This window comes from Cebus imitator, unplaced genomic scaffold (assembly GCF_001604975.1).
Source record: "Cebus imitator isolate Cc_AM_T3 unplaced genomic scaffold, Cebus_imitator-1.0 Scaffold220, whole genome shotgun sequence".
NCBI classification, from domain to species: Eukaryota; Metazoa; Chordata; class Mammalia; order Primates; family Cebidae; genus Cebus; species Cebus imitator.
This window is the reverse complement of record NW_016107535.1, coordinates 68,336-93,726: the sequence shown is the minus strand read 5'-3', so window position 1 is coordinate 93,726 and position 25,391 is coordinate 68,336. Positions and strand designations below refer to the sequence as shown.

Sequence of the window (25,391 nt, the reverse complement as noted above, 5' to 3'; positions counted from 1 at the left end):
TTTGAGACAGGGTCTGGTCTGTCACCCAGGCTGGAAGGCAGTGGCTTGATCATAGCTCACTGCAGCCTCAACCACCCAAGCTCAAGCATTCTTCTCACTTCAGCCTTCTGAATAGCTGTGACTACAGGCATGCAGCACCATGCCTGGCTAACTTTTTTTAAAGCACAGATGCGGTCTCCCCATGTTGCCCAGGCTGGCCTTGAACTCATGAGCTCAATCAGTGCCCCCTGGCAACCACACCTCCCAAAGTGCTGGGATTACAGGCACAAGCCACCATGCCTGGACGGGTTATTTTTTTCCTTTGAATGAATTGTACTCTCCCGTTTACTTCTGTGCCTTGTCATTTTTTTGTTGAAAACTAAACATTTGAATCTAACAACATGGTAATTATGGAAATCAGATTCTCACGCTTCCCCAGGGTTTGCTGTTTTTTGGCTTTTCTTTTGTTGTTTGGTTTTTTGACTGTTCCTGTTACATCTCTGGATCAGCCACAGATGTAAGCATGAGGTCTTCTCAACTTTTTTCTGAGAGTGCCCCTTCGCTGGGGCATGCACAGTGACTTTCTAATTTTCCCCATATATGCAATTGTTTAAATGTCCTATCTTCAATGTCTAGCTCCAAAAAGAGTAAGAGAAAAACAAGGTTTGGGAGGAGGCGCTTCCAGGTTCTCCTGAAAGTCTCTTAGCCAGAGAGGGAAGGAGCTGTAACAGTGGGGTGGAGGAGAGGTGTAATAAAAATGGCTAGCTCATACCTGTAATCCCAGCACTTTGGGAGGCCAAGGCGGGTGGATCACCTGAGGTCAGAAAGTTCGAGACTAGCCTGGCCAACATGGGGAAACCCTGTCTCTACTAAAAATACAAAAATTAGCCAGGTACGGTGGCAGGTGTCTATAATCCCAGCTACTCGGGAGGCTGATATATGAGAATCACTTGAGCCCAAGAGGCAGAGGTTGCAGTGAGCCAAGATCACACCACTGCACTCCAGCCTGGGCAACAGAGCCAGACTTCATCTCAAAAAAAAAAAAAGAAAAAAAAGGCTATCCTCTTTGTATCACTGTGATAAGCAGCAACAATCAGAAGGCAGAGCACAGATCCCTAGTATTCAAAGGATGGGATCCATTTTGCCCACTCTGGCTCCCAGAAGTGTGTGCAGGCTGCTCCCAGAACATGTTCACAGCCGCTGGCCCTGGGCTGAGGGGTGAGGGGTGGGTGGCTGCTACTGTACTAACAGCTGAATGGAACAAAAACCGGCCTCAGTGCTCTCTAGCTAGTGCCCTCTCTCTTTCCTCACCTTTAGAGACCAACTTCTTAAAAACCCTATCCAAATTTGCCTTCCCCATTCACTCCTCCCACTCCCTCCCTTATACACTTCAACCTGTTTCATCACTCTCCCCAAACAGTTTTGCTAAGGTCACCAGCGGCCTTGCATTTTGCAAGAGAGCAGATGCAGTGCAAGCAAAAGAAATCTCAGGACCCCCAAATCACTAAGCCAACGGAAAAGTCAAGCTAGGAATCAAAAACAGAAAGTCAAACGTGCCTCCCATTTTATTCCTAAGTAAGATAGCTAAAAAGATAAAAGAAGCACACACCTTCCTACCAATTTGTCCACAAAGAAATTCCTTGTGGGCCTCAAGATCTTGACCCCAGAACAGTTCTGTGGAATTTCACCCTGACAATGTAAACCGATAGCTTATCTTCGCAGGTGTGGGACAGAAAAATCATTTCTCTGCTGACCTGAGACAAATACATATCTGATTGCTTCCTCTGCCCTATTGTTTACGTAAAAATGCAGATTCACTGAGCCAGAAGAAATTGTGCTGATCAAGGACTCAAAAGAATACAACCTTTTGTCTCTTATCTACCAATGGCCTGGAAGCCGCCCCAGCCGCCCACCCCCCACCTGAAGCTGTCCCACCTTGCCAGACCGAACCAATGTATATCTTACATATACTGATTGATACCTCATGTCTCCCTAAAATGTGTAAAAGCAAGCTGTACCCCGCCCACCCTGGGCACATGTCAGACCTGAGGCTGCATCCTTACCCATGGCAAAATAAATGTTCTAAATTGGTTCAGATCTGTTTCAGATATTTTGAGTTCATCATGCATTTCAATCTTCACCTAAATTCACCCCTCAGTTGTAACTGATGACACTGACCACTGCCTCCTTCTCTCTGTTTTTGTTATCCACAGCTCCTGGATAAGGCTTCCCTCCTCTCTCCACACTCTGTCTCTCTCTAGTGCTCTCATTCAGTCCCATTGATTCACTGCCACCTAGACAAAGACAATTCACAAACTCTCATCTCCAGCCCAGACCTTTTCATTAAACTCCAGCCTCATTGGTACAAATGCCTCTTTGACATCTCTTCACAGATATCTAAAAGGCAATGCACACTGACCTTATGTAGATCTATATTTTTAACCTCTACCCTCCCCCCGAACCTAGCCCTCATCACCCAAAACATCTTCAAGTACACTTGTCCCCGCCCTTATCCACCGGGAATATGTTCGAAGGCCCCAGTGGATATTTGCAATTACAGATAGTACCAAACCTTACATATACTATGTTTCTTACTATACATACATACATTCCCATGATACAGTTTAATTTACAAATTAGGCACAGTAAGAGATTCACAACAGGAACTAATAATAAAATAGAACAATTATAATAGACTGTAATAAAAGTTATGTGAATGTGTTCTCTCTTCTCTCTCACAATATTTTATTTTGCTGTACTCATCCTTCTTCCTGTGATGAAAAAGGGTCAAAGTAAGATGCATAAGCTTTCATCCCACTACTCAGAACAATGTGTCATTTAAAACTTCTGAATTGCTTATTTCTGGAATTTTTCATTTAATATTTTTGGACTGCAGCTGACCACAGGTAAATGAAACTGCAGAAAGAGAAACCATGGATAACGGGCTGACTTACAATTTCAGTGACTTCTTGCTGCAGTTACACAAGAAAGAAACCGAGCTGTACCTCTGGCCCCTCTCCCTTTACTTCTCACATCCAATGCGACATTAAAAACAGTTGACTGCAAATCCCAAGTAGCCCTTAAAGACATTCTTTTCTCACATTCACCTTCACCCCTCCTCTTGTGCAAGCTACCAGCATATCTAGCCCAGACTGCTGCAAGACCCTCCTAACTATGTCTCTTCGTCTACTGAAGCCCCTCTGATCAGACGGAAGCCAGTGATGGTTACAAAATGCAAATCCAATACTGCCGTAAAGAAGATGCCTCAGTGCAGGACCACAGCTTGACTCCTTCTTACTTTTAGCCTTGTCTCTCACCACACAGCCCCACATATACTCACCTGTTCCTGAGCCCTTCCAGTCCCCCATTTCCTTCCACACAAACTCTTATTGTGGAATTTGGGGTCTATGCTCTTGCCTCTTCCTGAAAAGCTCTTATCCCACCCGTTTCAACATCTACACATTCCTTCTACACAGCCAAGTACCATCTGCTTAGGGATTCCAACCTTCTTGAATAGCTCAGGTCTCCCCTTTCGGGGCTCTCCTAGAACCTTGACCATCTCTTCTCTAGTTCTCTGTTGCAACTTTATTTGTAAAACTACTTGATTGCATCATAAGAACAGGGGCTGAGTCTATCTTGCTCACAACTGTATCGTCCACTACCAGCTCAGTGTCTGCAAATATCAATAGTAAGTGCAGTTAACGTTTATTGATATATGTGCCAGCTATTGTTCTGAGTGCTTTGCACAGATTTTTCTAATTTACACCTCACAACAACCCTGTAAGGAAAGGGAATTATTCTCCCCTCTTTAGAGAGAAGTAACTTGATGATCCTTCGGCTAGTAAGAGACAGCTGGATTTCAACCCCAAGCAGGCTAACTATAGAGTTTATGTACTGACTGCCACACTCTACTCAATACTGAACATATTTGTTGAATGGATGGATGGATGGATGAATGAATGAATGAATGAATGAATGAATGAATCAAGAGTAAATAAACATCTCTCCTGGATATTTAGGTAGATCTTATCTAGAAGTAGAGATGAGGTTTTAGTGCTCCCTAAAGTGCTCTCCAGCTCCAGGATTTCTGACTAAGCATGAGAAGGGAAAAGGGCAAAGCTGGTCCTAACCCTCTGTCTGAATTTCCAAACTTGCCAGAGCACAAGCAGACATGAAGGTCCAGCCTCATCTCTCTAAAGGGCAATGCCAGCCACTCCTTCCACACCTCCACCTCCAACTTAGCCAGGGGTATTTGAATGTCTCCCTCATTTCCTATGTATCTCTGTCTTGCCAGTTCCACTTTCTGGAATGCCCCTCTATTGCCATTTCCCCAAGTCCTGCCCATCTTTCAAAGTCTAGCGTAAGTGTGTCATTTACCCCAGAGGGCTTCTTGCTACCCAGTCCATTCCTTTCAATCCTATCTCTTCTAATAATAGAAGTAGGCCAGGCATGATGGCTCACGCCTGTAAGGAAGCTGAGGCTGGTGGTTACTTGAGGTCAGGAGTTCAAGACCAGCCAAGCCAACACAGTGAAACCCCATCTCCACTAAAAATACAAAAATTAGCTGGGTATCGTAGTGCACGTCTATAATCCCAGCTACTCAGGAGGGTGAGGCAGGAAGATCACTTGAATCCAGGAGGCAGAGGTTGCAGTGAGCTGAGATCATACCACTGTACTCCAGCCTGGGTAACAGAGCAAAACTTCATCTCAATAATAATAAAAGTAATACCAAAACCCAAACTATAAGTTTGAACAACAAACAGGTATTGGAAGCACCTAGAGGCTACTGGAAGATGTGACATGACAGTGATAGAAAGTGATTCACTTCCTAGCACTTTGGGAGGCCGAGGTGGATGGATCACCTGAAGTCAGGAGTTCAAGACCAGCCTGGCCATCATGGTGAAACCCCATCTTAAAAAAATAAAAAATAAAATTAAAAGGTATTAGAGGGAGAACAAAAAAACAAGATGGCGACCACTTACAAAGAAGTTAAGTTCCTCAATTTCTATCCCATTATAAAAATATTCTTAAGGTTGTGGGCTTCAAATGGACAGTGGGCTATGCAGGAAGCAGCTTCTGCCTAGCTGGCGAGTTCCTGAAAGTAAGGAAGTGAAGAGGCAGAAACAGGGAAGTGGAGCCCTCCTAGAGAAGGAAAGAAACACACATTCCACTGGACACTGCTGAGAAGGTATTTCTGATCTGTTCCAGGATCCACCCCATGCCCACAACTCCTAGGGAAGTGTGCAGCCTAAACACTATTGTAAAAACACCCAGAGCACATATGTTTATTCAGAAAAAGGCAAACGTTGGTGGTTGTGAGATGAGTAGGTTGCAGCCCTATTGCGCAATTTTTGATATATGTATAATACAGTTTTTCCCACTAATACAATCTGTTAACAGAATCCTGTGGAAAGACTATTTCTCAAGTTGCCATTAGTATTGAGAAATCAGCATGTGCTGCCTGAAAATAATTCAGGAACCTATTCATCCAGGGGAATTTATGAAATAATACATGAAATCTAGTGTCATATTGCACATAATCATATGATGACAATGTCTTATAGTAGTTGTATAGCATTTGACAGTTCATAAAGTTCTCTCATGTGCATTGCTTCATTCACTTTTTACAACACTTCCCACTCTCCCCGAGATGTTCTGGGCTCTGCTGTCCCTCATACAAGCCTCCACATAGGACCTTGCAGCAGCAGGAACAGCTGAACTCTATATTCCTGAGCACCAGATACCTTCATCAGCAAAGACTGATATCAAAGAGTTTTTTAAATATATATATATATATATATATATATATATATATATATATATATATATATATAAAACAGCAGGGCGCGGTGGCTCACACCTGTAATCCCAGCACTTTGGGAGACTGAGGCAGGTGGATCATGAGGTCAGGAGTTTGAGACCAGCCTGGCCAACATGGTGAAACCCCATCTACTAAAAATACAAAAATTAGCTGAGAATGGTGGCACACGCCTGTAACCCTAGCTACTCAGGAGGCTGAGACAGTAGAATTGCTTGAACCTGGGAGGCAGAGGTTGCAGTGAGCTGAAATTGCACCACTGCACTCCAGCCTGGGTGACAGAGCAAGAATCTGTCTCAGAAAAAATAATAATAATAAATTAAATAAATACATCATCAGGTTGGGTCATGGAATCACTGCCTTCTCCTTCTCCAGTGAGGAATCAGGAACTCAGGAAGATCAAGAGACTTAATTGGCTGCTTAGATGTGCTCCTAGTAGATACATTTTACATTAGAGCTCACACTGTGGTCCTTCTCTTACACCATATCTGCACAGAAGAAATTTTACCTGTGAGTTCATCAGACGAATGGTAGTTTTTGTGCCCACATCTTGTTGGAAGTTGGCTGTGGGTGCCCCATTAAACCTCAGGACTGCATCATGATCATCTATAAACCATAAAGAAACAGAAAAGAGGTGATGAGCACTGGCAATATGTAGAAAAAGAAAAAGGCAGGAGGTGGGGGAGGGAGCATGGGAATAATGCTTCCCAATCTTTACCCCATCATGATCCACAGGGAGAAATGGCAGTATTTATGTGGTGCTCAGGTAAAGCTCCTAAGCAGAGATGACCACCTGCCTGCCAGCCACCATAAAGGCTGAAGGGATCCATACTGTGGCATTCCTAAAACCCATTTGAAGACACTCATTTGTACCTTGGCACAGCAGAAACGTGAACAAAGCCAGTGTGCTATTTATGTGGAATAGCTACTCCAGTTATCAAAGCAACAAACCAAATATTCTCTTGGTATCATCAGTAGATTTTATTTCTATCTCTGTCAGAAAAGTGAAAATATTACCATATGTTCAGTGTTTCCCACAAGTGCAAAGGACCCCATTGCACTCTGAAAAGCATGCAGTGCTCAGCAAATGGGCAGTATTTAACTATGGCATCCAAGACAACCCCCAGGTGTTCCATTTAGGTCCAGGGAAGAGTCACAAGACCTAGTGTGGCAGAAATGGAAGAGGAGGTCACAGAGCTAAACTGAATTTCTTTCTTTTTTTTTTTTTCCTCTCTCTCTCTTTCTTTCTTTCTGCCATAGTCAGAAACAATGTTCTAAATCCAGTCGAAATCAAACAGACCACCTTGAAAACACTAAAAGCTTCCTGGGCTCTGGCTCCTTGTCTTTGCAACTGTCTAAGCCGTGTTTGGAAGACTTGGAAAAGTTTCTCTATCCGACATTGGCCAAATTGGTGGAGGAGAGAACTGAAGACTTTAAGAAGCCATCCCAACCCTATGATCCTATGACAGCTTCTTTCAATCTTACCTGGCCAAGCAAGTGTGGGGCTCATCACTGAAATCTGTACTGGATCTGGGGGTCATCTGAATCCTCTGTTGTTCTGTTTGGGTTGTTTTGGGTCATTCTTTATCCATATAGATAGGATTTGGGGAAGTGAGGGCATTTGGCTCAGTATAAGATGATTTAGAAAGAGGCTGTTGCAGGCCGGGCACGGTGGCTCATCGCCTGTAATCCCAGCATTTTGTGATGCCGAAGCCGGTGAATCACAAGGTCAGGAGTTCAAGACCAGCCTGGCCAACACGGTGAAACCTCATCTCTACTAAAAATACAAAACTTAGCCAGGCATGGTGGCGTGCACCTGTAGTCCCAGCTACTCAGGAGCCTGAGGCAGAAGAATTGCTTGAACCCAGGAGGTGGAGGTTGCAGTAAGCCAAGATTGCACCACTGCACTCTAGCCTGGGCAACAGAGCAAAATTCCATCTCAGGGAAAAAAAAGAAAAAGAAAAAGAAAGAAAGAAAAGAAAGAGGATGTCCACAGAATTAAGGATGAAATCCTCTCTATTTCAGTTCCAATGTATGTACTAAACCTCAGGAATGCAGAAATCTCATTCATGAAAACACTACCACCCTATCCTCACTCATAGGGCAAAATTTCATCAAAATGGTTTGAAAATTACCTGAAAAGTACATAGTCCAAACTGTTATCATCTCAAAGGGCAGGTACACTGAAGTGCACTTGGGGCAGGAGATATATCTTTACACAACTCAGAATTGCAAGACATTTTGTCAGAATCAGTCACTGGTTTGACAGGAATTAATGGTAATTGTATGAGAAACACAGGTCCATCAGAAACTTCACTTAGCTTTCCCATTTCACAGATGAATAAATTACTGGTGAGAATCCCAGTAGAAAATAGATGAGAAGCTCAAATGGAGTAACTGAGAGATTCATAAAAGGACTATTTACCAACTTGAGGTACAGTCTAAAGAAATCAACATGGAATAGGCTAAAGCCCCCAGGGATGATGACCACAGCGAGTCAGGACTACCCCAGGTCTACTGCGGGATGATGAGCAGAGACCCTGAGCTGAGGAGGGATGCCTGTCGGGAGCTGTTGCCTTTAGGAGAGGAACACAGCTATTGCCAACCTCCAGCCAGCAAGAATGAGCCTGAGGGAGTCAATATTCCAACCTTGCTCTGCTCCTTCCCTTGGATCTCATAGTCCTGAAAGAAAAAGGAAGAGAGCAGAACCAAAGCTGGGAGGGCCTCCTGGCAGAATCTGAGAACTTCAGTCAAGAGAAAGACACAGCTGAGACCCAAAGGATAGCCAGGTATGAGAAGGGTTCAATCAGTATTTGTTGAATGAACAAAGCAATTCTCCTTGCTTCTTGCCTTTGCCTTAACTCAGAAGACCCTTCTCTTTCTTTAGGAAAGCTAATAGATAAGAATATAAGAAACATTTTAGCATAACAAATGAATAATCACACCAAATTTTATTATGAAGCTACAGTTATTATGAGGCACGACAGCAGAGGGACGAAGAGCGGGGTCTTTGAAGCAAGCCCTCTGCTTTCAAACCCCAGTCTGCTATTAGCCAGTTGCATAACCACTGGAGCCTCCACATTTAGCTCTCCAGCAAAATGAGACCAATATCTTACCAACCTCCCAGGATTTCTGGGAAGATTAAAAGAGCAAAACATGTTAGGAGCACAGCAGATGTGTGATAAGCATCACTTCTATGGATGACAGTGTTTTACAATTATGCTACTGTTTGACATGAAAATTCCAGCAAATCTAAGCTACTTAACATGTATGAGTAAACTATCAGAATCATTGAAAATGACTGAGCCCACCACTGGCTGGTTTGTGAGACTGCTAAAGGCAGAGTATGTTATTACACTCGCTCTGATAAAAAATCTTGCTATGGACAAAAAAAAGTCATAAAATGTCTCTTACTCGTGTCTTCTAGCCTCACTTCTGGGGATATTTCCCTGTTGAATGTCAATAGTGGTCACCTAAGGTATCTGCAGAAAACCCTTGTTAGCAATGTTATTTGTAAAAGCAAATCATTTGAAATAATCTGATCCATTCAACAGTTGGGAATAGACTCAATAAATCCCGCATGCAGTAGGAAGTGTAAGGGCCTGCCATGCTGCCTGCAACTCAAAGAGGCTTCAACAAAGGGCCTTTCCCTTCCCCTTCCTTCCCGTTAGTGTTCTAAGCTCTTATTTTGTATTGTTGATGAATCCATGAATAAATAAAAGAATACATGAATGAATGTCTTAAAACATTTGTTAGACAAAATGCCAAGAGGATATATACCCTATAACAGCAGAATATTTGAAGTCTAACATGCAATTTTTATAGCATCTCGGGATCAAAGTCCTTCCGTGGAAATCCTTATTTTGAAGTTGAAACTGCGGTCTATAGAAAAATAGTATTTTTATTAATGTTTACTTAAATTACTCCAAACCTTTAAGGAGTGCATAAAATTAAAGCTGCAGTTCCAATTCACAGAGGTATCAGGCCCTGTCTCAAACTTCAGTACAATTTCAACCAGGCAGGTAATGTTAACTTGACATGCAGAAGAAGGATCGGCTAATACCTAAGATACCCCAAACATTACCTTTATGCAGCAAAAATGGAGAAGAAAGAAGGAAATTTAGTTCCATTATGGATGAACAAAAACCAATCACATTTAGTTTCTTGACAACAAAGTTCAAGAAAAACCAAAAAGGCAGAAGCAAAACTTGGGGTGGGGCTGGCCAGCGGGGCGGCTTTTATGAGTTAGTACTGCCTGTTTGGGGAGGTAGAAACTGTGATCTCACCATTTCTTTCTGCTCTAGAGAATCCAATTTGGGCCTACTTTTCTTCTTTGACAGCCCTGTGCTTGGTTTTAGACCGTTTTTCCTGGCAGTCAACTGAAGGAAATAAAAACGGAGACGTATGACCTCACCTGCTCCAGTACCTCCAGCCTGACGGAGGAGCAAAGCTTCCTGTGCTTTGCTTTCTTTAGCTGATTCATTTCAAAATAATGGAAAACACATTCAGCATAAGAGAAATAAGGCTCCCTGTTACACAGATTTACAAATATGGAGAGGGTTTCTATCTCGATTCACTACAAAGGTTTTCAAGAAAAGCAAATTAATATATTGTGACCAGTGATTCTGAAACTGGGTCACAGATCCCTTGGAGAATAAACTTCAATCTACGAACTCCCTTCGTGGAAAAATGCACTGACACACTTATACACATACACACACATTAAGCACACCAAATCCACAGATATTTTGCATGCAATTGCAGGGATTCATGACCCTCTGAAGTTGGTCCATAGCCCTCAGTTAAGAATTACTGACAGAATTAAATCTTTTCAAAGAGAAAAGCTGAAAATTACCCAGGTAGCTGAGGCCAAAACAGTCCTGCATTAATCAGGTAAAACAACAGAATTTCAGAACCTGGAAATATGTAGGGGTCTATGCTTCAGAACTTTTCAAAGGTCAATTGTAGGATTTTGATTATTGGTAGTGGCAGAACTCTCTATTCAAATGAAATCTTCTGCAGAATACCAAAATTTAAAACAGATCAAAATAAAACTATTCTGTTCCCAACACAAAGAAACAATAAGTGTTTGAGGTGATACATATTCTAATTACCCTGATTGGATCATTATACATTGAATACATGTATCAAAGTATCCCTATAAATATATATAATTATATATATCAACTAAAAATAGCAGGAAACAATAATGAAGCTCTTCTAATTGATAAAGATGCCAGGGCATAGAGCATCATCTGTTCAACTCCCACTGTGTCACTGTGACTCTGAAAGAGACACTGCCCTGGGCCCACTTCACTGGTCCACTGAGCCAGACTTGGGCCACTTGTCTCTAATACCATCAATATGCCCAGCCAGTCCCAATCAGTACTGCCATTCACAGAACAACCTTAACACCCTAGAACATACCTATTTCTCTGCCTAGTTGGGAGGACTTCAGAGATCCTGCTGATGAGACAACAGCACACCTGCCCCAAGGCCCAGCCTTGGTCCTAATGCTCTCCTTGGGCAGGTAACCCTCCCATTCAGAGGTATTGAAGGGAAAATCTGTGGCCTCTACCATGGATACGTTCACGTGGTCCCGGAGGTGGCAGAGCAGGGCCTCTGCACTGAACTTGATGCCAGGTCCTGGCCCCTTGTAGGACACTCTGTACTTGTTCATGTTTAGGTAATTCCTCCAGATCTTTTGCAGCCTAGGGATAAGGTTTTTGGAAGAGCTGTCCTTGTTCCACACCTGGAAGGAGGCCTCTGGTTTGGCCTTGGCTGGGCCTCTGAAACTGCCAAGGGTCTGACTGCCCCTGTGGGGGTCCTGGGTGCTGCTTGAGGATACAGACTGGGAATCAGACCTCATGGCCAATTTCCCCAGACTCTTCAGCACCTGGATTTCCTTGGTTTGCAATTTAAGGGAATCATAGTAACTCCCTTTCTTCTTTTCCTTCCACACACAGATGATAGCAAACAGAAGAAAGACCAGGACACAGCAGCTGAACTTTTTCTTCAAGTTGGTGTGAATCATAATGAAGATGTGTTCAGGGAAGCCACTTTGTTCCAAGCAGGAAAACAAGCCTAAAAAAAGTGAAACAAGGGAAAAAACAAAATGATGTAAAGAAAAACCCAACGTGGCATGAGGTGGAGCGATGGGCTGAGCAATCGATTTCAAGTCAGGTGAATTCCAGCCCTGATCTACCTCCTATCCACCTATGCAAGCTGTTTGGCAACTCTCGACAAAAGTCGGCCTCAGTTTGGAGTTTGAATGCAGACAGCAGTCCCTCAGACACTCCCTTCTTCCTCTTCAGCCATGAACACTTTATATGTCCCCACACCGTTACTTTTTCTATACTGAATCTTCGTTTCTGGTTGCCTTGGTCTACCTCCCTGACTGCACTCTGAGTTTCTTGAAGTCAGAAACTACACCTTGCAAACCACACCTTGCAAATCATTCAGTTCCTAGGTCCTTATATGTTAAAGGAAACCGTGCACGTTTGGGGAAAAAAAGAGCAGGCTGACTGTTTTACATTACCAAACCTAAACTTTCTAAAATATTAAGTGGCCCAACACCCTTTCAATATAGCCAGAAAAAAGACTTCTCGTTATAGACGATGCCATAGATTTCTGATGCATCTCCCTAAGGGCTGTGATGTTGGACTCCTGCGTGAGAATATCAAGGCTTAGCTCCACCACAAAATATTCAGTTCCATGCACTGCCCTGCAAGAAGAGCGCCACTGAGACAGGAAGCTGACTCACCTCGCAATAGAGGTTAGGAAATACAGGTAGGAGAGCAGACATGTAGCCAACTAAGGAAATGAATACAAAGATTCATTAAGGATGCTAGATGTTATTTCACTTAACTTCAGCATAACCAGGGCCACCATGAGACGCAACTCCAGGGGCACCACGTATATCATAGTCTAATATGAAGGGCATCTCCTAACCCTTGCAGGGTTCATTTCAAAGGTGTTATAATCTGCATTTCATGGATTAGCAACCTGAGGCTCTCAGAGGTAAGTGCCCAAGATCACAGAGCCGAGGAAATGGTTGCCCTGAGATTCAAATCCAAACGTACTTGACTCCACAACCCATGTCCTTTCCCCTACAACATGTACAGAACTGCAAAAAGTTCTGGACAACGGATTTCATTGAGCAAATAGAGACTGCATAGGCCTCTTTATTTCTGGGTAAACACCTACTTTGTTTTCTCAGAATTTATTGTGTAACTGAATGGAAACTGGAAGCACTTTGAACTCAAACAATGTCTGTATCTTTTGGAAAACATTACATTCTTTCCCCAGTCACAGGGTTTATTTATAATAACATATCAAAGCAGTCACCTCAGGGGTTTTGGTAACCCACCAGGGACTGAGGTCCCTTCCCATGGATCCTGCTCCTAAGGATATCAGTATAAGGTAGTGGGATTGCTGGATAGGGTATCATGAAACCTGGCTTCTCACCCCCATTCTTGGTGATCTTGGGCAGGTCAGCTAATATTTCTGCCCCTGAGTTTTTTAGAATAATTATCTCTGCCTTGTGTGATTTACAGTGCTAGGAGGACCAAACAAGGGGATGTCATTAATTGGATTTGAACTAGGTAAGCAAAAAGGCACAGGCGGCATTCTGAACAGAGAGAGGAAAGCAGCTGCTCAGCATGGGGACCTTGTGGAGGTGATGGAGGACAGCAAAGACGACAGCATGAAGCCACAGCCACGACTCAGCAGACTTGAGCTCCAGGGTCTTCCCTGGGAACTCCTTCATGAACTGACATCCAGCTCATTCCTGGAATCCATTGGCAGTACCAAACAAAGCAGCGCTTCCACCAGCCCAGACCTCAGGAACCAGTGGCTCTGGGAACGATGGGCTTCTACCTTGGGCTGCTGAAGTTGTGTAAATGATTAAATGTACACAGAGGAAGAAGAATTCAGATATAAGATCATGAAGTCAAGGGTGGAAAGCTTGTTGTATTACCAGAAACTAAGGAATTCAATTTCTGCAGACACCTAACACAGCTAATCACGTGACCATTATGACAGCTGAAGAGGAATTAAAGAGAAGAAGGAAGGTCGAAATTAGGGAGGGCCTACTACATGGTAGTCACTTTCCTTGAAATATCTTATTGAACCTTTACAACAACACTATGATAGAGATATTGACAGCCCTATTTTAGGAAATTAAAAATTGAGGCTTGGCAAGATTATAGGCTTTCTCCAGTGTCAATAGCAAGTCAGTTCCAGAACCAGAATGCCAGCCCAGGTCTGTCTAACTCTAAAAGTTCATCCTCTTTCCACCCAAGGACATGCATCTGTGATAAAGCGCAGTGAGATGTCAGTGTGACCAAGTGGGACTCAAGGTCACTAGAGAGGCAACTTGATCTGTCAGACAGTCGCAGACAAGCCACGTTCGCCATCAGTCCTGCACCTGCCAACCCAGCTGTGCGCCGTGTTACAACTCACTGGGACTTTTCGTATTAATAAGTTTTTACAGACACGCTATACTCCTGTGAGATAAGCACAGCAGATTTTATGAGCTCCATTTATAGCTGAATATGCTGAGGTTTGAAAATACAAATAATTTTCAAAGTTGCTTAAGTGATTTGGAAATAGTGAACTTGGAACTTTGCTTTGATATATCTGAATGAAAGGAGATGGCAGGAAGGGCCTGATTCACTGCCTCAGGAGTGGAGGCTCAAGGAGCAGCAGCCCAGTACCTACTTTCCAAGGTGTGGTTTCCCAGAAAGGAAGAGTTCCTCCAAACAGCTGGGTCCAACAACAATCCTGCAACCATCAGATGGCCTCGGCCTTCACAGCCTGCACCCTGTCACGGCCTCAGGGCACTAATCTGAAATCTCACATCAGGGCTCATGTGGTCCCTTGACACCGCCCTTGTGAAGGCTCCAAGTCCACCAGGTGGCTAGAGTTTCTGGACACAGGCACTTAGAGCTACAAGACCCTTTCTCATCTCTCAAGTTGTTTGAAGAAGGCAGAGGCCAAAGAAGCTTTCTCTAAATGGCGCAACCGAGGGAAAAGAATAGCAAGCTTTTCCCTACAAATGTTTTAGAAATACATACCAAGCTCTGAATTTTCCGCTCACACCAGACTGTGTTCTTAAGCCTCCAGGTGTCTGTACTGCTGCATTTTCTCTCCTTGTCCATGTGCTTATCAGTTCTGACAGCATCACCTTTCTGCTTCTGAAGGTGAGTGGAGGCCATCTCCCCTTCCACACTATCCCTGCCCTCCATTGCTGCCAACCAGTGCTTTGTAGTGCTTGCTTTTCATGCCTGACTGCTGCTAAAGGAAAACTCCTCCCGACACCATTTCTGAAACCCTGGTACCCAGCACAGTGCCTGGACCAGAGTGACCACTCAATAAAAGGTTATTGAGCTGATGCAATTGTATCAGAGAATCTTTACAGTCACCATGACGCTTCTAGAAGAAGAACACAACAACCTGCATTATCACCTACAAAGAGCCGGCCAACACTGAACTGGCAGAAATGAATGCTCAAAGTAAGGAAATGCTGTCCTGACCCACTCATCACGGCATACTTAGTACCAGTTACATTCTTGGCATGTAGTAGGTACTCAAAATGGTTGACTGAAATACAGAGTAACTTCAACCTTATAGTTTATAGAAATGGACAAGCCATTTATTTATACCTCCCCCCCAACCAAAACCAAACTGAATCAGCAGTTAAAGAGAACCAAAAATATATATGCAAAAAGAAAACAGCAAAGCTGTAGCCAGATACTGAGATCCCGAGATTCTTTGCCAGCACGTTGGCCACACCAGTTTTGACTCAAGAATGTACCCCTTTGCTAGCCCATGCCTCTGTGCGTTCCTTACCTCTTCTCGCAAATCCCCCAGGAGCTACAGGCCCTCCAGGTCCTCAGAAATTAGTACTCTTCTCCGTGCGAGGGAAGATTTATTGGGTCTGGAGGCCAAGGCCCGTTGTGCTCAGGATGATAAAAAATCATCAGCAAAGGCAAAAAATAAGAGCGAGAGATGAGGTGAGAGCTGTTTTCCGGCAGGGGCAGGGTTAAACATTAACAAGATGGAAAGGTGCTTCTGCAAAGCTAGGCTGGGTCTCAACCCAGGAAGCCTCCAGGACTCAGGAAAAAAAGAGAAAGAAGAGCCTATTAAAGATGCAATGTGCTAGAAAGCTAACGCAGCCACCACGAACCAACCTAGGAAGACCAGATTGTTTAATCGCTGGCTTGGAGATAAATCGGGAGCAATTAGGTCCATCCTGAAATAAACTTCAGACAGATTTTCAAAAAAGCATTTATTTTCAAAGAATACTTAATAATATGTGAAAGTTCAATCAGTATAATTTTAACTGAAAAGATAAGTTATAAAACTGTAAATACTATCCAAATTCAGAAAAAAAAAATTTAAAAAAAACATGTGAAAGGCCGGGCGCAGTGACTCACACCTATAATACCAGCACTTTTGGGAGGTCAAGGCGGGTGGATCATGAGGTAGGGAGTCCAAGACCAGCCTGGCCAAGATGGTGAAACCCCGTCTCTACTAAACACACAAAAATTAGCGGGCACAGTGGCAGGTGCCTGTAATCCCAGCTACTCAGGAGGCTGAGGCAGGAGAATTACTTGAACCCTGGGGAGGTGGAAGTTGCAGTGAGCCGAGATGGCATGCCACTGCACTCCAGCCTGGGCGACAGAGTGAGACTCTGTCTCAAAAACAAAAACAAAACAAAACAAAAAAATGTTAAAAAGTACTAGAAAAAAGTACACGCAGAATGGCAAGAATAATAGATGTTTTCATTTTCTATAATTTTACATATATTCCAAAATTTCTAAAATGTACATCCCATTATTCTTTGCCTTTAAATGTGTGTGTGTGTGTGTGTGTGTGTGTGTGTGTGTGTGTGTGTGTGTATAAAAATGTAATTTTAAAAATTACATTTAAGAATGAGCCAGGCATGCATGCCTGTAGTCCCAACTACTCAGGAGGCTGACAAGGGAGGATCATTTGAGCCCAGGAGTTAATTGTCACTGCACACCAGCCTAGGTGACAGGGTGAGACCCTGTCTCTAAACAAACCAACAAACAGCTAAAAATATGATTATATACTTAGCTTTTTCTTCTTTTGATGCAATGTAGAAAAATAGCAAAGGAAAAGTTTAATACATTCAGTTGCAAGAAAATTTCGACACCTATACAATGAAAAATACCGTAACTCCAATGAAAAGGAAAAGCCAAAATATAAAAAGGGTTAATATAGTAAAAGCATCCCAAAATAAAGAGGTAATCAACATGAACAGAAAAATAATAAAATAAAAAGCACAATTAACAAGCATATAAAGTTATGGTTAATCTCGAGAAAAACCAAAGAGAGGCAACTAGAATATTAAGATACTAGTTTATAGAATTTACATTGGTCAGCAGTTTTCTACATGAAAATACTCATTGCTGGATAGATTATAATTAAATTGATATACATTCAAAGGAGCATATACATTAATTTAACCTTTCTAGAATGTATTCAGGCCACAGAGAATTAACAGCTCATGACTATGGATCATGCTACTGTCCTTCTAAGAAATAAGAGAGAGTAAATAAATAATTCGAAAGAAGAAAAAGACTATATATTTCGGTTTCCCCACATGTAAAATGACTCTCTACCTTACACAGCTGTGACGACAATTGAAAGAGGGTTGATGAGATAAAGAATATGAGTTCTATAAAGCAATATGCACACAAAGAAGGAAAGGGTTTTTTAAAAAATAATTTTAAATTTTATGTTAGATTCGGGGGGACGTATGCAGGCTTGTTAACTGGGTATATTGCACAATGCTGAGGCTTGGGATATGACTGATCCTGCCACCCAAGTACTGAATAGTTTTTCAACACTTTCCCCTCTCTCCCCTATCTTGTAGTCCCCAGTATTTATTATTGCCATCTTTATGCCTATCAGTATCCATTGTTTAGCTCCCATTTGTAAGTGAGAACATATGGCATTTGGTTTTCTGTTCCTGCATTATTAATTTGCTTAGGATGATGGCTTCCAGCTGCATCCGTGTTGCTGCGAAGGGCAAGGCTTCGTTCTTTTTCATGGCTGTGTAGTATTCATGGTGTATATACACCACATTTTCTTTATACAATCCACCACTGATGGGCACCTAGGTCGATTCCATTCTTTGCTATTGTGAATAGCGCTGCAATAAACACACAAGTGCATGTCTCTTTTTGGTAGAAACATTTATTTCCTTTTGGATATATACCCAGTAATGAGATTGCTGAGTTGAATGGTAGTTCTGTTTTTAAGTATTCTGAGAAATCTCCAAACTGCTTTTCATAGTGGTTAAACTAATTTACATTCCCAACAACCACGTATAAGTGTTCCCTTTTCTCTGCAGTCACCCCAGCATCTGTTGTTTTTTTGACTTGATAATAGCCATTCTGACTGATGTGAGATGGTATCTCACTGTGCTTTTAATTTGCATTTATCTGATGATTAGTGATGCTGAGCATTTTTCCTTTGTTGGCAGCTTATATGCATCTTTTGAGAACTGTCTGTTCATGTCTTTTCCTCACTTTTTAATGTTATTTGTTTTTTCCTTGTTCAATTGATTAAGTTTCTTAGAGATCCTGGATATTAGACCTTGGTTGGATGCATAGCTTGCAAATATTTTCTTCCATTCTGTAAGCTGTCTGTTTACTCTGTTGATAGTTTCTTTTGCTGCACAAAAGCTCTTTAGTTTTATTAGGTTCCACTTGTCAATTTTTGTTTCTTTTGTAGTTGTTTTTAAGGACTTAGTCATAAATTCTTTCCCAAGGCTGATGTCCAGAATGGTGTTTCCTAGGTTTTCTTCTAGGATCCTTATAGTTTGAGATCTCACATTTAAATCTTTAATTGCTCGTAAGTTAATTTTTGTATATGGTATAAGAAAGGGATTTAGTTTCATTCTTCTGCATATGTCTACCCAGTTATTCCAGCACCATTCATTGAATAGGGAGTTCTTTCACCATTGCTTATTTTTGTTGACTTTGTTAAAGATCAGATGACTAAAGGTATGTGGCTTTATTTCTAGATACTGTGTTCTGTTCCATTAGTCTATGTGTCTGTTTTTGTACCAGTACCATGTTGTTTTGCTTACTGCAGCTCTACAGTACGATTCTAAGTCAGGTACTGAGATACCTCTGAGTATGTTCTTTTTGCTTAGGATTGATTTTACTATTTGTACTCTTTTTTGGTTCCACATGAACCGTAGAATAGTTTTTTTTCTAGTTCTGTGAAAAATGACATTGGTAGCTTGAAAAGAACAGTGTTGAATCTACAGATTGCTTTGGGCAGTGTGGCTATTTTAATGATATTGCTTCTTTAAATCCATGAACGCGAAATATTTTTCCATTAGTTTGTGTCATCCGTGACTTCTTTCAGTAGGGCTTTGTAGTTCTCCTTAGAGAAATATTTTACTTCTTTGATTAGATGTATTTCTAGGTATTTAAAAAACTGTTGCAACTATTATAAATGGGATTGTGCTGTTGATTTGACTCTCAGCTTGAAAATTACTGGTGTATAGAAATGCCATGAATTTTTATACATTGGTTTTGTATCCTGAAACTTTGCTGAAATTGTTTATTAGTTCCAGAAGCCTTTTGGCAGTGTCTTTATAGTTTTCTAGGTATAGCATCATATTGTCAGCAAAGAGAGACAGCTTGATTTCTTTTCCTATTTGGATGCCTTTTAGTTATTTCTCTTGTTTGATTGCTTTGGATAGCACTTCCAATACTATGCTGAATAGAACTAGTGAGAATGGGTCCTTGTCTTGTCTCAGTTCTCAAGGAGAAGGCTTCCAGTTTTTACCCATTTAGTATAATGTTGGCTGTGGGTTTGTCATAGATGATTCTTATTATTTTGAAGTACGTGCCTTTGATGCCCAGTTTCTTGAAGGCTTTTATAATAAAGGGATTTTGGATTTTATCAAAATCATTTTTTTTTTGCATCTATTGAGATGATTGTATGGCTTTTGAATTCTGTTTATGGGTGAATCACATTTATTAATTTGCGTATGTAGCATCAACCTTCCCTCCCAGGAATGAAGCCTACTTAATCACAATGAAATAACTTTTTGATGTGCTGGATTCAGTTTGCTAGTATTTTGTCGAGGATTTTTGCACCTATTTTCATCAGGGATATTGGCCTGTGGTTTTCTTTTTTTATTGTGTCTTTGCAGGTGTTGGTATCACGGCAATGCTGGCTTCATAGAATAAGTTAGAGAGGGGTCTGTCTGCCTCACTTTTTTGGAATAGTTTTAGTAGAACTGGTACCAGCTCTTTTTTGTATGTCTGGTAGAATCTGGCTGTGAATCTCTCTGGTCCAGGGCTTTCTTTGAATGGTAGCTTTTTTATTACTGACTCAGTTTCAGAACTTGAAACTGAGTCAGTAATAAAATATATTGGTCCTGAATATTGGTCCATTCAGGTTTCAATTTCTTCCTGATTCAATTTTGAAAGATTGTGTGTTTCCAGGAATTTCGTCCATTTCTTCTAGATTTTCTAGTTTGTGTGAACAGAGGTATTATTAATAGTCTCCAAAGATCTTTCGTATTTCTGTGGATCAATTGTAATGTCATATTTGTCATTTCTGATTGTGATTATTTGTAACTTCTCTATTTTCTTCTTTGTTAATCTAGTTACTCATTTACCAAACTTGTTTATCCTTTCAAAGAACAAACTTTTGGTTTTGTTGATTATTTGTACAGGTTTTTGAGTCTCAATTTTGATCAGTTCTGCTCTGATTTTAGTTATTTTTTCCTTTTTCTACTAGCTTTGGGGTAATTGTTTTTCTAATTCCTTTAGGTTGTTAATTAGATATCTTTCTAACTTTTTTAAGTAGATGTTAAGCACTATAAGCTTTCCTCTTAATACTGCCCAAAATAAAAGTTTTTGATGTCAAATTTATTTATCATGGTGAAAATCTGTTAACAACTAAGCATCTAGCAATAAGGAAATAAGAAAACTATAGTATAGCCACCTGAAAGAATTTATATAATTGTGTATGAATTTATACAGTCATAGGGAAAAAAATACTTGAAATCTTATAATGACAAAAGCAAAATAGAAATGTTATCTGTGTACTCAGATTGTGACTAAAAGATATGATGCCCAACTGTCTAGAAAAAATGCAAATGGTTGAGACTTGAATACCATTGACAGGAAAACTGATGAGAGATTAATTCTTATCAGTTTGACTTCCTTTATTATTTTTTTCTTTGTTTTTGAAATGGAGTCTCACTCTGTTGCCCAGACTGGAGTGAAGTGGTGCAATCTCAGCTTACTGCAACCTCTGCCCCCCAGGTTCAAGTGATTCTCCTGCCTCAGCCTCCTGAGTAGCTGGGATTATAGGCGCCCACCACCACACCCAGCTAATTTTGGGTATTTTTAGTAGAGACAAGATTTCACCATGTTGGCCAGGCTGGTCTTGAACTCCTGATCTCAGGTGATCCACCCACCTCGGCCTCCCAAAGTGCTGGGATTATAGGCATGAGCCCCCACGCCCAACCAACTTCCTTTATTATTTTAATATGTTACTTGAATAATTAAGGCAAAACTATTGGGGGAAATGCTAAAAATACACTTCAACCTTGTGTATCAACTTGATGCACAATATTAACCTGGCTTCAAGGCCTGTCCTAGGAGATCTAGCATTAACAGAACTAAGAGGAAGCCATATGGACATACTTGACTTCACCTCACGAACCAAGAGAAAATCCTCTATTGAAGGCTAGGAGTTCAGGTTGGGAGAACCCCAGCTGTTCATGACCAGGAGGTAGGCAGGCAGACAAGCCCTAGGTATGACTATCAGGGAAAAAATGAAAAGTGCCACTCTGTCCTTTGTCAAAACATTTGGGGCTCTCCTCATCAACTCAAAGAAGAGGTTTCTGGGCAGCATCCTGGGAAAAGCCAGAAAATTTCTCTGATAGTTATCCCTCTGACATTTTTATGGCATAAATTTCCTTTGTGGTATGACGGTTTGTGATTATACAGGCATTCATTTAGTATTTAATTCCGCTAAAAATATAAGCTTCATAAATAGGAATCTTATCAACCTTCTTCTCTATTACTTCCAGTGAGTATCTCTAGACACTAGATGAGTGTCTGGCATGTAACAAGCACGCAGTATGTATTTGTTGAATGAATAAATGGGTGAAGGGTTGACAGCTCTTATTTCTGGCATCACTCATGGAAGAGGCTCCTTCTTAGCCCCCTATAGAAAACACTGTGGGCAGTCACCAGACTTTTGGATGACACCTCTTGCCTGTGAATGCTGCTTTGCTGCCATCCTCCAGCTGGCAGCCAGGGTATAAAATTTTTGTTTGATACAGCCCACAGACATCAGAAGACTGCATCAAGCCCAGCTCTTCCTCCCTCACGTCAACTGCATCTGTTCAGAAAATGTTGCTCTCAAAGAAAATAAAAGTCACTCCCTACTTTTAATTTCCAAAAATCAACCGATTGAAACAAAAGTGGTGCAGCTATCTAGGTTTATCATAAGTGATGAGGACTTTCCACAAATAGTCCCTGCTGATGAGGAGATAGCAGCACTACTGATCTTCAACCCTCTGTAGAAGTGATAAGGAACCCTCAACTTTCTGGGTGAGAAACTTTAGCAATCCTGGCAATAACAGCTACCATTTACTTAGCACTAGCTATGTGCCAAGCACTGACTATAGCTTAGGAATGAATAATACAAGCTTTGGAATCAGACTGATCAAGACAAGAACCCAAACTGCCTTTCACCAGGTATATGACCTGGAACAAGTTACTCAACCTCTTAAGATTCAAAAGTTAAGGCATCTTTATCTGTAAAATGGAAATAATAATAATAATAGTAATAAGTCCTACCTCATAGTGTGACTTACAGAATCAGGTAAGATAATCCACTCGGCCAGGTGAGGTAGCACGTACCTGTAATCCCAGCACTTTGGGTGGCCAAGGCAGATAGATCACTTGAGGTCAGGAGTTTTTGACCAGCCTGGCCAACATGGTGAAACCCCATCTCTACTAAAAATACAAAATTATCCAGGCATGGTGGCATGCGCCTGTAATCCCAGCTACTCAGGAGGCTGATGTAGGAGAATCATTTAAACCCAGGAGGTGGAGGTTGCAGTGAGCTGAGATTCCAGCAGTGAGCTGAGATTCCAGCACTGCACTCCAGCCTGGGCAACAGAGTGAGACTCCATCTCAAAGAAAAAGATAATCCACTCAAAGAGATTACAATAGCCACCACCCCTGTGGATACCGTCACTACCCCCATTTTTACAGTGAGACTGAGAAAGGGAAGATAAGTAATTTACCCAGATTAAGTGGAATGAAACTTTAAATGTCGGAGACTCTTTCATGCCTTTGCAGCTCTGTACAAGATGTTCTTCAGCAGTGTCCTTTCCTGTCCTGTTCCCATAGGGCCATGCCCACTCAGCTTCCAGCACCAGCTCAAGTGCTCCTTGACTCTCAAGCCTTCCTTGGCCCCACAGAGATCAGCATGGCTCCACGGTGCCCATTCTTCCCCTCATCAAACTTCGTGACATTTGTCTGTTTGCAAATCTGTCCCAACCAGATTGAGAGCTCTTGGGCCACAACTAGGAAATGCTCAGTCATGTCTGAATGCAAGAATGAAGCTAGCTCCTGACACCATCCCTCCTCACTGCCCACTGCCTTCAATTGCTAGGATCACCCCTCCCACTTACCCACCTATCACCTGCAGTTGCCAGAATCTCTTTTACAGCACCATCATTGCAAATGTTCATTTTGTCTGTTGGATACACTAAATGACAGAGAATTTACTACCGCCCCAGACCACACACAACTGTGCGAGCAGCTTGCCTCTTAGAAATATCTTAAAATTAAGGAAAAATCAACTTCCCTGTAAAAATAAATCCAGTGTTACAGCTGGGCATGGTGGCTCACACCTGTAATCCCAGCACTTTGGGAGGCCAAGGCGGGCAGATCACTTGAGGTCAGGAGTTCAAGACCAGCCTGGCCAAAATGGTGAAACCCCATCTCTCCTAAAAATACAAAAATTAGCTGGGTGTGATGGCACACACTTGTAGTCCCAGCTACTTGGGAGGCTGAGGTGCTGAACTCAGGAGGCAGAGGTTGTAGTGAGCTGAGATTGTATTACTGCACTCCAGCCTGAGCAACAGAGCGAGACCCCATCTCAAAAAGAAAAAATAAATAACCCAGTGTTTTAAGCTGTATGCACTGGAGTCACGTACACTCAGATGGAGAACCTCTATCACTTGTTGAGCACATGCTATTTGTCAGGCTCAAAGTGAAGAGCCTCATGTGCATCATCAACGCATTTCATCCTCACAGGACAACACTACCTATGACCCCACTTACCTGGTTGTAGTCATCTTTGCCCCCACCCAAAATACTGTGCTTCATTGCCTAAATATTTTAGCTCCAACACTGTTTCTGTCATAACTCCTAGTGATATTAATATCCAGAATCTATAGGATATTCCAGTTCTCTGGCCTCACAGTTCTTTCACCTCCTCTACCCCAGTGATTGCGACCATGGCCACTCACTCCCAATCATATTTCTGATCTTGTTATTTCCCAAAAATACTTTCCGTAACCTTGAGTTCAGGCATCCCATCTCCAATTACCACTCCTGTCTATGCAGCTTATTCCAGCTAGTACCCCAACTCCAACAAGCTTCTGTGGTTAATTCTACCACCTGTCACTGTTCCTCACTTTCCTCATATTCTTACTTCCCTTCTTACACAGCTGAAATTCCATGGTCAAAATCATTAAAATGAGTCCCTTGCCCTCTCTTATCACACATGATTGGCTAAAACCCAATCCTGGTTAAATCCAGCCGGCAAACATGCAACTGAACATGGCTAGAGAAAAAATTGCACAACAGTGCTTACTGATCTCACTTCAAATGCATGATCTCTAACTGCCAGGAGGACCTTAATGCTTCTCAGAAATCATAGGCTGCTTTTCCAGTCTATTCATCTGGCGCATACCCACTATTTGACTTCCTCCTTTTAATCTGACTCTCCTGTGATGAATTTGCTACTTGTTCCTAGAGAAAACAAAGCTGCCAGATTAGAACTTCCTCACAGCCCCTAACACAGCCCACTTTATCTGCATTTATGCCCATATGCCTTGTTACTATAGATGAACTAGCTATGTCCAACACCTGGAATAACCAACACTTGTCCACTAGTTCCCACACATTACTGTTTACTTAAGAAAGTTATTCTAGAAAACCTCTCCTTTTTTTTTTTCTTTTTCATTAAGTATCCCTCTCTAAAAAAAACCTCTCCTTTTTTTTTTTCTTTTTCATTAAGTATCCCTCTCTAAAAGATTACTCCCATCAGCATATAGACACGCTGGTGTTCTCCTATCTTAAAAAGCAAAAACAAAACACGTCTTATGAGTCAAGCAGCCACCACCGGACCCTGATCAGTCTTAGCATCATTAATAGTGAGACACCTACACAGTACGTGCCTTCTGATGTGATGTGATATGAGGCGCATGGCACCACCTAATTCTTTTTTTTTTTTTTTTTTTAGAAGCCTGAAGAATTAAGCAAAGCTAACCCCCAAA

The 25,391-nt window shown here is 41.8% G+C and overlaps 1 protein-coding gene across 15 annotated transcripts in view; it reads right to left on the bottom strand.

Annotated features, from left to right (window-relative positions):
• The window catches only part of ST6GAL1 (ST6 beta-galactoside alpha-2,6-sialyltransferase 1), a 132,058-nt gene that overhangs the window by 42,386 nt on the left and 64,281 nt on the right, over nt 1–25,391 (bottom strand). For 11 of the 15 annotated variants that reach the window (XM_037746082.1, XM_037746081.1, XM_017549562.2 and 8 more), the window contains 2 exons: nt 11,225–11,881; nt 6,306–6,403 (listed from right to left, as the gene is read on the bottom strand). In XM_037746082.1, coding sequence (XP_037602010.1) covers nt 6,306–6,403; nt 11,225–11,831 — 705 coding nt within the window. In that variant the 5' untranslated portion in view covers nt 11,832–11,881. Of the gene's footprint in view, nt 1–6,305; nt 6,404–10,083; nt 11,203–11,224; nt 11,882–15,649; nt 15,840–25,391 lie in introns of those variants that run through there. The other 4 variants (XM_017549566.2, XM_017549567.2, XM_017549561.2 and 1 more) reach the window with 3 other exon arrangements.